The following is a 12,998-nucleotide window of genomic DNA, read 5'->3' as shown; positions in this document are numbered from 1 at the left end:
GCAGTGGGAGGGCTCCTAGTGTCCTGGCCCCACTGGTGGACCTCCTGATGGCACCTGGTATTTCTGGCCACTATGTGACACAGAGTGTTGGACTGGATGGGCCTTTGGCCTGATCCAACATTGGCATCTCTTATGTCTCACACAGTGGACAACCTGTCTCACACCAGTGGACAACAGGGCATAGAGGTCGAGGCCTTCTCCTGATGTTGCCTCCTGGCTCTGGGCTTCAGAGGATTAGTGCCTCTGAATGTGGCGTTTCCCCTCGGTCACCTTGATAGACTTATCCTCCATGAACTGCTGGTGAGAGAACAGCTTTGAGAGATCTTGTGACTGACCCAAGGTCACACAAGCAGTGCATATGGAGGAGTGGGGAATCAAACCCCGTTCTCCCAGATTAGAGTCTGCGCTCCTAACCACTACGCCAAATTGGCAATTGTAAGCCACTTTGAGATACATGAGGCCTGCTGGGTTGACCGTAGGGCAGTCCCAGTTCTCTCAGAACTCTCTCAGCCCCACCTGCCTTACAAGGTGCCCGTTGTTGGGAGAAGAAGGGGGGAAGAAGAAGGAGAAGGAGAAGAGGAGGAGGAGATTGAATTTATACCCCACCCTTCAGTCGGAGTCTCAGAGCATTTTACAATCTCCTTCTCTTCCCCTCCCCATAACAGACACCCTGTGAGGTAGGTGGGGCTGAGAGAGCTCTGAGAGAACTGTCCTTGAGAGAACAGCTTTGAGAGAACTATGGCTTGCCTAAGGTCATCCAGCAGCTGCAAGTGGAGGAGTGGGGAATAAAACCCGGTTCTCCCAGATTAGAGTCCGCGCACTTAACCACTTTGAGATACAGGAGGCCTGCTGGATGACCTTAGGCCAGTCCCAGTTATCTCAGGACTGTCTTGGCCCCACCTGCCTCACAAGGTGCCTGTTGTGGGGAGGGAAAGGGAAGGTGATTGTAAGCTGCTTTGAGACTCCTTCGGGTAGAGAAAAGCAGGGTATAAAAACCAACCCTTCTTCTTCTGTATAGTCTTTAGGGTCGATGCGCTCATATGTATTTATTCCTAGAGAAATGCAGCATGGAGCGGAAACTTGAATGGCATCTTGAACACATGAAGCTGCCTTGTACGAATCGGACCCTTGGTCCATCGAAATCAGTATTGTCACACTGGCATTGGCTCTCCAGAGTCTCACGCTGAGGTCTTTCACATCGCCTGTTGCCTGGTCCCTTTGAATTGGAGATGCTGAGGATTTGAACTCAAGACCTTCTGCCTGCCAAGCAGAGGCCCTTCCGCTGAGTCACGGCCCACAACGTCCATGTGTCATGGGCCCAGTGCATATTGAGCATGAAATGGAATTTTCATTTAACAGCCCCCTCTTCCCCTCAAATGTAACATTTCCAAATGGAATTGGGTTCAGGCATTCATCTACAAGAGGCACTGATCTCTGCTGCCTGGAGATGAGTTCTACTTCTAGGAGATCCCCAGGCCATACCTGGAGTGTGACATGATCCAGGGCTCTTTTTGTAGAAAAAGCCCAGCAGGAACACATTAGCATAATAGGCCACACCCAACCACAGAAACTCATTAGCATATTAGGCCACACCCCTGACAGCACAGCTCATTGGCACATTAGGCCGCACCCCCACGTTACCAGAAGTGTGGTCATCCAGCCACACCCACCTTTTGCTTCTTATTCTGTTTACCTTGTTTGTTGTCCAAACCCAGGGCCTTTTTTTGTAGCAGGAACTCTTTTGCATTTTAGGCCACACGCCCCATAATGTAGCCAATCCTAATGAGTTTCTGCTGTTGGATGTGGCCTATTATGCTAATGAGTTCCTGCTGGGCGTGGCCAACTTGGGAGCCAGCCAGAACTCCGTTCCTGTGCGTTCCTGCCCAAAAATAGCCCTGGTGACATCCCTAGCACTCCTTTTACCAGCAGTGTTCTACCTGCCCCCTCCCAGTCATCATGAAAGGCACCGCAGTGGATGTTAAAATTCTTATTCAAGTGCATGATGCTGTTTGATGAAAGATAAAACTGAAAGTTGGGAAGAACCGGGGGGGTTGCTGATTTGTCCTCAGGAAAAGTTCACCAGGCGCACGGTTCATCAGGCAGAACCGTTGGACTAATCGTGAAAACCTGAAGCTTTCCGTGCATGTTATGTGTATAATCAGGTAGAAAATGTACAGTTTTGCGGAGTCAACAACGATTTGTCCTCGTAAGCCAACTGTGGAGAAGCTGAGGGCTGATTCTGTTAAAGAAAAGCAGGGCTTAGTTCTACTCCGGGGGGAAACCAACGTTATCTCAGAAGAAACGGCATGAAACTCTGCCTGTTTTACTGATGATCGGCTTCAAAAGGGAAAAAAAGAAGACATCCTCTTTCCCCCAGGACAAGATGTTTAATTTTTCAGCCTAACACATCTTGAAGCTTGGGTACAGACAGCTGTGCAGTCCATATGCTGTCCGAAATGACACGTAGCCATGCCTTCTCTGAAGTAAATTTTCTTGAGAAGAGGTATGGCAAGTTTGCGGACGCCTCGAAAGGAGGGAGGGTGCCCAATTGCTTTCTGGAATGTCTTGAAGGCTGGGGATCTTGAAGGAAAGGTAGCACCTCTTTAATGAGGCACCAAGTTTATCGTGAAGAAATCCACATACGGAGCTCTCATCCGGTGCTGTACCTGGGCTGAGGTAGAAACATAGAGCTGGAAGGTACCTCAAGGGTCATCTAGTCCAACCCCCTGCACAATGCAGGAGATTCACAAATACTTCCCCGCACCCACTCCCCCTGTGCCCAGAGGAAGGCAAAAAAACCTCCAGGATCCCTGGGCCAATCTAGTCTGGAGGAAAATTCCTTCCTGACCCCAAAGCGGTGATCAGCATTACCCTGGGCGTGTAAGAAAGGGCCACGAGAACTGAGCACTGAATTCCCCTGGGCGTGTAAGAAAGGGCCACGAGAACTAAGCACTGAGGCAACCCTTCCTGCCCTCCCTCTCATGATCTGCCCAAGTTCACAGAATCCACATTGCTGTCAGATGGCCATCCAGCCTCTGTTTAAAAACCTCCAGAGAAGGAGAGCCCACCACCTCCTGAGGAAGCCCGTTCCACTGAGGAACCATCCTGTCAGGAAGTTCTCCCTGATGTTTAGCCAAAAACTCGTGTGATTTAATTTCAACCTGTTGGTTCTTGTCCAACCTTTTGGGGCAACAGAAAACAACTCCGCACCGTCCTCTATATGACAGCTCTTCAAGTACTTGAAGATGGTTATATCATATCACCTCTCAGTTGTCTCTTCTCCAGGCTAAACATACCCCACTCCTTCAGCCTTTCCTCATGGGACTTGGTCTCCAGCTCCTCACCATCTTCGTCACCTTCCTCTGGACACAGCTTATCAGCATCCTTCTTAAACTGTGGTACCCAAAATTGATACCAGCTGCTGCAGCTGTTCATGGTATTTCCTGGGGTGTAGCATGCAGGAAAACAAGACAGTGTTGACTGCCAAGTAAATGTGTGACAGGCGTACTCAGATCAGCATGAATTGGGAGGTGGTATTCTTCTTGCTTTTGCTAAAATGCATTCTCCATCTCCTCCTTCCCAGCTTCCGCAGAAGACTTCTTCTACACAGCTCAAGGAGGAGATACCTCCATCGATGGAGTGGACGATGCCAGCGACTTTGAGAAGACCAGGCAAGCTTTCACGCTGCTCGGTAAGAGATGGGTTTCTAAAAAAAAATTGGACCACTTCCCAGTAGAACATTTGGATGATACCGCTGGTGGTTTGCAAATCACCCCAGCAGGAGCATTGATTCGATGGCGTGACCCTTGGTGGCATGAATCTTTTAAGCTTAGCTGTTTTTACCCTGCTCTCATGGTTAGTTTTTTCCCCTCAGATCGTGGTTAGTTGTGTTTTGTGCTTCTGTCGATTTTCCAATTAGGCCTGCAGTTAAGCTAATTATTTGGGGGGGAAATTGAGCAATTAAAACACTGCCCTGAGCGGCAGATTTTTGTTGTTGTTTTAAATGGAATTATTTTGTGTACTTTTCTAAAACTTGCATGGAGGGCGTTATCTTGGAAGACGCATCCCCCCCCCTCTTCTCTCTCAATGCCGAGAGGGGAAGGCCTCTTTGAAGCTGACTCCTGCTGCTGCGTGGTGGGGGTGGTGGGGGCGTTGGCAGAAGCCCCCTTCCAAGTTGTTTGTTCACAGGTTGCAATCCAAGTACAAGCCGTGTTCCCTTTAAGCTGAGTTAGTGTGAGCTAGCGGGGTACAAATTTGAATAATAAATAAATAAATAGTTTTTTAACCTCCGGTTCACACATTGTTGTCTTTAACTCAGGAAGGAGGGCTCCAGAGCAAACTAATTTATACAGCAGCCAAATCACCAACTCACAACCAATGCTCCCTCTGAGCTGTGGAGTCTTGTAAGCAAAAATTCTGCTTTGTGAGCTACTGGCATTAAAGTTGTGAGCGAGCGATTTGGCTACTGCATAAATTAGTTTGCTCCAGAGCCATCCTTCCTGAGCGAAGGCAAAAATGCGTGAGCCGGAGGCTAAAAAACTGTGAGCTAGCTCACACTAACTCAGCTTAGAGGGAACACTGCTCACAACTATAATTCCAGTAGCTCACAAAGTAGAATTTTTGCTCACAAGACTCCACAGCTTAGAGGGAGCATTGAGTACAAACCGTATGATTAACCAGCTAAGTATTACAAACTTGCTTCCCCCCTTAGTTTTAAGCAAAAGCTGAGGTACTCAGTGTGGGAACAGAATTCAGCCCTTGTGGATGTTTGCCAGCATGTACAAGCAACTCCAATTGTGAGAATTGGGTATTGATTCTTTCTTTCAGGTGTGAAGGAATCCCATCAGATGACCATTTTTAAGATACTCGCGGCCATCTTGCACCTGGGCAACTTGGACTTCCGATCGGAACGTGACGGCGAGTCCTGCACGATGTCGGTAATGCCTGTCAAACCTTGCTACTCTTTGCTTGCTTTGGGTTGCCATTGTTAATGGGGGGAGGGAATTCCTTACGGGAGGGGGTGGTATGAGTGCGTGAGTGAAGGAGACCTTTGCTTCAGCAGACATAACTTTCCAAGTCATCCTCCTTCCCTCCGTTTTCTTTTCCCAAGGGACGGTGTCCTTGAACAGCTCTCTGTGCCAACCTGGAATGTGTCAGGGTCCTTAGGTTACACAACACAGAGCTTCATGAGAAGATAACTGTTTATTGGTAGTTCCAGTACTAGAGACATGTGTACAGCTTGTGTCAGGAATGGCTGACAGTACTAGGGCCACTGACTTGTACTAGAATCAAACTTCCCCCCTGTAAGCATGAGCCAATGGATACATCTCGTGCGGGCGGGCAAAGCAAGCAGGCAAAGCAAAAGCCGTTAATTTTCCCAGCTGGGTAAAACTGCAGCTGGAGCATCTACAAGGTCAAGCATAAGATAGCAAACAGCTGGGTGAGGCAGGGAGAGCTGAGACAGAAAACAGGAGGGCACCCCTCCACATTCCAGACCTGTGACAGGGCTACCTGACAGAATGTAGATAACCAAGACATATATCTTTCACTTGGTTGGGATGGCAACGCTAGGGCGTGGTGTGAATGTGACGTGTGCTCGGGGGAAGGGGGAGGGGCTTTTCTTTGCATTTACTATATTAAGCTTGTGCCCGTGACACAGTGACTTTCTGGCTCTTGCATATACCTCAATGAACTTATCACTGCCAGAGTGAGAATTGTTGAGTATAACTGGACTGGGGTCTGACAGTGCCTTAGGAGGCGTGTTGCGGGCTCTGGGTTGGGAATTGCTAGAGATTTGTGGGGCAGTGAGTGGGGAGGGCAGAGACGGGAGACAGGAGGGGGCTCAGCAGGGATGTACTGCCGCAAAGCCCGCCTTCCAAAGCTTCCATTTTCCTCCAGGAGAACTGATCTGTGTTGTGTGGAGATCAGTCGTACTTCCAGGACACACAAGGACTGGCAGCCTCGTGTGAGATGTGTTGTTTGTGCCGATCGAAATGCCCTGGATCCTTATAACTATCATTGAACTGACTGGAAGGGGTGCCTGCAATATTATTTTGTAGCTCTGAGCTGTAGGAAGCTCCAGAGACAGAACTTTATATGGTGGTTCACTTTTCGAGGAGAGAGTGGGGGAGACATATTCAAGCTTTTACCGTGTGTCAGCTAGCTGCCATGGTGTTCTGTGTTACTGGTACTTAAACTGAGACATGCCCAGGCAGAGTGTACGAGCCACGAAAACAACCTTAGTTCCCCCATCCTTTTCAAGCAATCAATATGCACTAGGAGTCCTCCCCTACCTATCGCAGAGCTGTGTTGACAGACAGCTATATAACTGGACTCGTTATCGCCTTTACTGCCCAGCTGTTTCTTTCCAATCCGCATTCAAGCTGCTGAAGTGAGCTCATTACTGAGTAGCCACCCAGCATTAAATGAGTGCGTACGGTGCTGTCAAGTTGCAGCGCACTTACGGCGACCCCAGAAAGGGGCTTCCAAGGCAAGTGAGAAGCAGAGGTGATTTGCCATTGCCTGCCTCTGCAGAGTCTTCCTTGGTGGTCTCCCATCCAAAACTTATGGTGACCCCAGCAAAGGGCTTCCAAGGCAAGTCTGAAGCAGAGGTAGTTTGCCATTGCCTTCCTCTGTAGAGTCTTCCTTGGTGGTCTCACATCATAAGAACATAAGAGAAGCCAATGTTGGGGCCAGGACACTAGAAGCCCTCCCACTGTTGCCCCCCCGCACCAATAATACAGAGCATCAGTTGCCCAATACAGAGAGTTCCTATCTATACCTTGTGGCTAATAGCCACAGATGGACCTCTGCTCCATATGTTTATCCAATTCCCTCTTGAAGCTGTCCATGCTTGTAGCTACCACCACTTCCTGTGGCAGTGAATTCCAGGTGTTTATCACTCTTTGGGTGAAGAAGTACTTCCTTTTGTCCGTTCTAACCCGACTGCTCAGCAATTTCATTGAGTGCCCACGAGTTCTTGTATTGTGAGAAATGGAGTTCCAGCCGTTTGATCATTCTAGTTGCCCTTTTCTGCCCTTTTTCCAATGCTCTGTCTCCTTCTCGGTCTTCATCTCGGTCTCCTCTGTCTCTCTGTGTGCCTCAGTCCCCCCCCCTTTCTCGGTCTCCTTCTTGGTCTCTCTCTGTGTCTCAGTCTCCCTTTCCCTCCCTCTCTCTCTGTCTCCATCTCGGTTCCCCCCCAGGGTTCCATTTTAAAGGCATCTGGGATTTGCCTCACCTGAAGTAGCATGATACCTCTGGCTGAGATGAGGAAATTCCAGGGAAATAGTCCCCAGTGAGTCCTGCGAAAGAGAACTTGCTCGAGAGCTGCCTGTTGACAGCCTCTTGGCACGCTTCTATTCCAGCAGTACAAAATGCAACGGTAATGTTTCCAGTAAATCTATCGATCCTATCAGGGATTGTCATGTCCCATTTAGGGTAGTTTTATTTTTTAATTAAAATACGAAACTGCGCCTTTGCAGTGCTGCTGATGTTGCCCTGGAGATGTTGCCGTGGACTGTTTTTAATTTCGGGGCTTTGACAAATTAGGGTGCCCGAACAAATCTTTTTCTATAGCATTGTATCTTCTTCATGATTTTGGCATCGTTCTAATTAAAATGTAAGCGTAGCTGCGTGGTGTCGGGACTGTCTGTTACCTCGTTTAATTAGCAGTGAGACCAGAGGTCGATTTGTGGGGGATCGCGGGGGATCGCAGTCCCCCTGGGTGGGGGGCGGAGCACACAACGAAACCCCGCCCCCTGCTTCCGGCCACCCCGCTTCCAGCCCTCATTCAGCCAGGAGGAGGCAGGAGAAGAGGGAGGGTAAGTTTTTTCCTCCCCGCCTCTCCCCACCCCTGCCTGCCTGTGGCCAGGGAGGGCCTTGGCGGGGCTTCCTCGCACTCCCGCCGGCCTTGCAGGTCTACCGCCGGGCCCCTGATGTCAGGGGGTGTGGCATATGCTAATGAGTTATGCTAATGAGTTCCCCTAGCTCTTTTTCTACAAAACGACCCCTGAGTGAGACAACTCAGTGTAACAAAATTAGGACTGTATGGGGAAGAGGATAGGAGGGTGTTGCCTTTGGTCACAGCTTTGTTGACTCTTGATTTTGCTCGAATATGTCCTGAGTTTCCATAGATTTATGGAGGATAAGTCTATCAGTGGCTATTAGCCATGGTGACTGAGGGGGACCGCCAGAGCCAGGAGGCAGCATCAGGAAAGGCCTCAGCTTCCATGCCCAGTTGTTGGACCTCCAGAGGAACCGGTTGGCCACTGTGTGTGAGACAGGATGCTGGACTAGTTGGAACACTGGTCTGATCTAGCAGGGCTTTTCTTACGTTCCTGTGAGTTGCAGGCCACACAGGACAGAGAGGCAACTGGAAGGGTTGGCTCTGAATCTCGGTCTCAGAGTTTATAGTGTATGATTCCTGCATCGTGGATGGTCCTGGATAGTTTGATCTCATCAGATCTCGGAAACTAAGCAGGGTTGGCTCTGATTAGTACTTACTTACTTACTTACTTACTTACTTACTTTATTGTATTTATACCCCGCCCTCCCTTCCTTGGATGGGAGACCACCAAGGAAGTCATAGAATCATAGAGTCGGAAGGGACCTCCAGGGTCATTAGTCCAACCCCCCTGCACAATGCATGGGATTCACAAATACCTCCCCCTCCACACCCCCAGTGACCCCTGTTCCACACCCAGAAGAGGGCAGAAAAACCTCCAGAGTCTCCAGCCAAATTGGCCCGGAGAAAAATTGCTTCCTGACCCCAAAGCGGCGATCAGCATTTCCCGGAGTTGCTATGTGGAAGCAGGTGATGGCAAACCAGCTCTTGCCTTGAAAACTCTATGGGGTTGCCACAAGCCAGCTGTGACGTGATGGCACTTTCCACCACCTTCTACACACACACCCCAATTATCACACACACTGGGTATTAAGAACAGAAGAGGAGCCATGTTGGATCAGGCTGTTGGAGATCTGATCGGCTATGCAGATTTTTTTTTAAAGGTTGCTTCAGCAGCCGCCGCCACCCTAGCATAAGGATCTTACCTTCAGTCACGCAGTGAAGCTGTGTGCATGCAAGAAAATGTTTTAGACGGTATGTTCATTTTAAAAAGGCCTCCTATTATAAACAGCTTCTGCCTGAAGGGTCACTATTAGACTTCTGCCTGACCTCACCCCCCTGACATTTTGTGGTTGGCTCCCCCTCTTCCGGCAGCCATTTTGTCAGTACCTCGCCTCCTGTGGCAGCCATTTTGGGGTCCCGCCCACTACCCTGTTAGAATTCCAAAGCTTGCCTACAGGCTCAGCAAGGTTGGGGATCCCTGGTCTAGATGCTGCACTTTGCTATAGGACTTGGCATCTCTGTGTGCCCCTCTTCCACGTTCCAGCTGGCCATCTAGTACAATTCACTGTGTGAGTGGGGCCATTGCATAGTGCTGTTGTTGTTGTTCAGTCGCACAGTCGAGTCCGACTCTTCGCGACGCCGTGGACCACATCACGCCAGGCCCTCCTGTCTTCCATCGTCCTCCAGAGTTTGCTCAACTTCATGTTTGTCACATCGATAACACTGCCTAACCATCTCATCCTTTGCCGTCCCCGTCTTCTTTGACCTTCAGTCTTTCCCAGCATCAGGGTCTTCTCCAGTAAGTGCTCCCTTCTCATTTGGTGGCCAAAGTATCTGAGCTTCAGCTTCAGGATCTGGCCTTCCAGGGAACAGTCAGGGTTGATTTCTCTTAGGATTGACTGATTTGATCTCCTTGCAGTCCAAGGGACTCTCAAGAGTCTTCTCCAGCACCATAATTCAAAAGCATCTATTCTTCTGCGCTTGGCCTTCCTTACGGTCCAACTCTTGCAGCCATACATTACTCCTGGGAATACCATTGCTTTGACCATATGGACTTTTGTTGGCAGGGAGATGTCTCTATTTTTTATTACGCTGTCTAGATTTGCCATCGCTTTCCCCATTAATGGTGGTTGCCAGTGAGTGCAGGGAAAGTTGGCGTATGATAAAGTGATTCATACTAGATCATACACCAAATGTTGAGAAATTCTCCACTGGGTGACTGTCAAACATCGCCCTGCTCAGTTTGCCATGGTTGATGGGGGAGGGGAATTTCTTAGGCAGGGGTGTAGAGCGAGTGTGCAATGTGTAACTGCACTATCTTAGAGGCGTAATTCTTCTGAAGAAGCCTTCTTCTCTCCCAGAGGAAAGTCCTTGAAAACATTTGGTGCCAGCTTGCTTTTGTAGATAATGTGATCGTATATTTCCCAGGTGAAAGGAGGGTAATGCCACTGGGGCTAGGCGGAGTGGATGTGATGTGTTGAGTGGGCCTTAGGAGGGGTTACGTTTGAATTACCAGTTTTTAGAGGAGGAAAACAGGGAAAAAAATATTCTGAACCCTGGGGCTCAGTATTCGGTCCATAAGACGCACACACTTTTCCCCTCACTTTTTTTGGAAGAAAAAGTGAGTCTTATGGTCCAAAAAATACGGTACGTATATCTATGATTATACCCGCCAAAAACTTCAGAACTGACACAGTACTGTGATGACCTGGACCTTGCTCATAACTCAGTAAACATATCACTGCCAGAGAGAGTGTCGTTGAGAATAACTTGCCCAGGAGTCTGACAGTGACCTGAAAATTAGCAACCTGCAGTGCATCTGATGGGCAGTGTTCCCTCTAAGCTGCATTAGTGTGAGCTAGCTTACAGTTTTTAGACTCCAGCTCACACATTTTTGTCTTAGCTCAGGGAAGATGGCTCCAGAGCAAACTAATTTATGCAGTAGCCAAATCGCTCGCTCACAACTTTAATGCCAGAGGTTTTGCTCACAAGACTCCACAGCTTAGAGGGAGCATTGCTGATGGGTGGGTGTGGTAATGTGGGTTTTTAAGGCTCCCGATGACCAGTTTATAGAATTGTAGGATCACAGAGTTGGAAGGGGCCATACGGGGTATCTAGTCCAACCCCCTGCTCAATGCAGGATCAGCCAAGAGCATCCCTGACGAGTATCGTGGTGCAGCTTATTAGGATGAATTAAAACTACACCGAGGGGTGGGCATGGCAGTGCCAGTGGCCCGTTTTTAAATTGAGCCCCGCCCTGCACACTCCCCCCCCCCGAGTGTCAGTCAGAAGGGTGGGTGGGCTCTTGTCACCTGGCTGCATGCCTTTGCTGAATCAGATGTCTTTCTTTATGTCCTAGAAACAGGATGAACACCTGCGTAATTTTTGCAGATTGCTGGGCGTGGAGCACAGCCAGATGGAGCACTGGCTGTGCCATCGGAAGCTGGTCACCACTTCGGAGACCTACGTCAAGCCCATGTCGGTCCAGCAGGTGGTGAACGCCAGGAACGCGCTGGCCAAGCACATTTATGCCCAGCTGTTCAACTGGATCGTGCAGCACGTCAACAAGGCACTCTACACGACAGTCAAGCAACACTCCTTCATCGGCGTGCTGGACATTTACGGGTAGGAAGAGAGCGTTGGGGGTGGGGACGCGTCTGTTGCTTTGGCATTTGGAGCTTTGGTGGTTTGGTTTTGTTCGCCAGGGTTAGTCGTGCAGCTGATTGCGAGGAAGGGGTGAAACTTGCATTTCCCAGGTCACTAACGCTGTCATAAGAGTTAGCATGTTCAACCACTGCACATTCCTAGCTCAAGGCAAGAGAGCCAGTTTGGTGTAGTGGTTAGGAGTGTGGACTCTAATCTGGGAGAACGGGGTTTGATTCCCCACTCCCCCCCATGCAGCTGCTTGTGTGACCTTGAGTCAGTCACAAGTTTTTTCAGAGCTGTTCTCTCAGGAGCAGTTCTCGAAAGAGCTCTCTCAGCCCCACCGACCTTACAGTGTCTCTGTGGTGGGGAGGGGAAGGGACAGGAGATTGTAACCCGCTCTGAGACTCCTTTGGGGAGTGAAGGGCGGGGTATAAATCCAATCTCCTCCTCCTCCTCCTTCATTGCCAAAGGCTATGACTCCAACTTTGTTGTTAAGCAGTTGGTCCTAGAGAAGTTGGCCCGCAGCTGGTTACAGCAGGAGGAAAACTGATGTGTGTCACCATAAAAAGTCTCAACATAAAATGCATTGATTCTCTGAATCGCCGGCCCAGGCAAAGGGTGTTTCCCCCACTTTTTAAATTATTACTTTGTTTGTATTACTGCTTTTATTAGTACTTTTTTGTTTTTGCTTTTATTATTACTTTGCAGTGCACTTGTTCAGTAGGGGCTGGGGCTGTACGGGAAATGGTATGGTGGGTTCCGTGTCAGTAATATCGAAAAATCTGTAAAACAGCCCCACAAGAAGCAGAGCTTTGCATCTTTTCCTAAAGGCGATTGATGCTTAACTTCCTCAGGCAGGCCTTTCTGTACAGTGGGACCCATTTCTGACAGCGCTCATTTTCTGGACAAGGTGGTTCACCTACCCTTAGGAGGTCCGGATCATGAGTGAGAGGACTGTCATGGAGCCGTGGGTTCAGATGGCTGTTTTAGATATGTGGGCCTCAGACTGTGAAGGAGAATCTTGGTAATTGTCATAGTGGCCCAGTTAAGCAGACCTGTACCCAGGTGTGTGTGTGGGGGGAGTTGGGGGGCAGTGCCCCCACCACAGTTTTAAGCTGCCCCCTTGGACAAAAATCGGGAAAATTACAAAAATGTAAGATGTGTGTGTGGGTTCCAAAATGACCCCATGCATAGTCAGGGAAGCTTCAATGTCATTTTCTTTTTTTCCGGCCCGAAAAATAAATAGGTTCCCAAAAAATGCAAATAAAATGAAATAAATTTGCAAAAAATAAAAACTGCAAAACGCAAAAGACAGAGAGAGTTGGAGATCTCCTCCCCCCTCCCCCAGCTTATATATAAAAGCAGCTTGGAATCGAGTCTCTCCAATCGAAAGGAGTAGAGGAGTAGAAGGAGGGCACAGTGCTGCTTCTGCTGCTGCAAGAGGAGTAGCAGGCACAGTTGGAGTGCCGCCCCCCCAGATTTCCCTAAACCCCACCAACGCCCCTGT

The 12,998-nt window shown here is 49.1% G+C and overlaps 1 protein-coding gene across 1 annotated transcript in view; it reads left to right on the top strand.

Moving 5' to 3' along the window:
• The window catches only part of LOC107114963 (unconventional myosin-Vb-like), a gene marked incomplete at its 5' end in the record, with an annotated part of 93,467 nt that overhangs the window by 26,817 nt on the left and 53,652 nt on the right, over window positions 1–12,998 (top strand). The window contains 3 exons of the mRNA XM_015416570.1: window positions 3,584–3,691; window positions 4,828–4,937; window positions 11,205–11,470. Coding sequence (XP_015272056.1) covers window positions 3,584–3,691; window positions 4,828–4,937; window positions 11,205–11,470 — 484 coding nt within the window. The remainder of the gene's footprint in view (window positions 1–3,583; window positions 3,692–4,827; window positions 4,938–11,204; window positions 11,471–12,998) is intronic.

The sequence above is a fragment of the Gekko japonicus genome, unplaced genomic scaffold (assembly GCF_001447785.1).
Source record: "Gekko japonicus isolate JY-2015 unplaced genomic scaffold, Gekko_japonicus_V1.1 scaffold3633, whole genome shotgun sequence".
NCBI lineage: Eukaryota > Metazoa > Chordata > Lepidosauria > Squamata > Gekkonidae > Gekko > Gekko japonicus.
The sequence above is the reverse complement of the archived record's forward strand: the minus strand, read 5'-3'. Positions and strand labels throughout refer to the sequence as shown.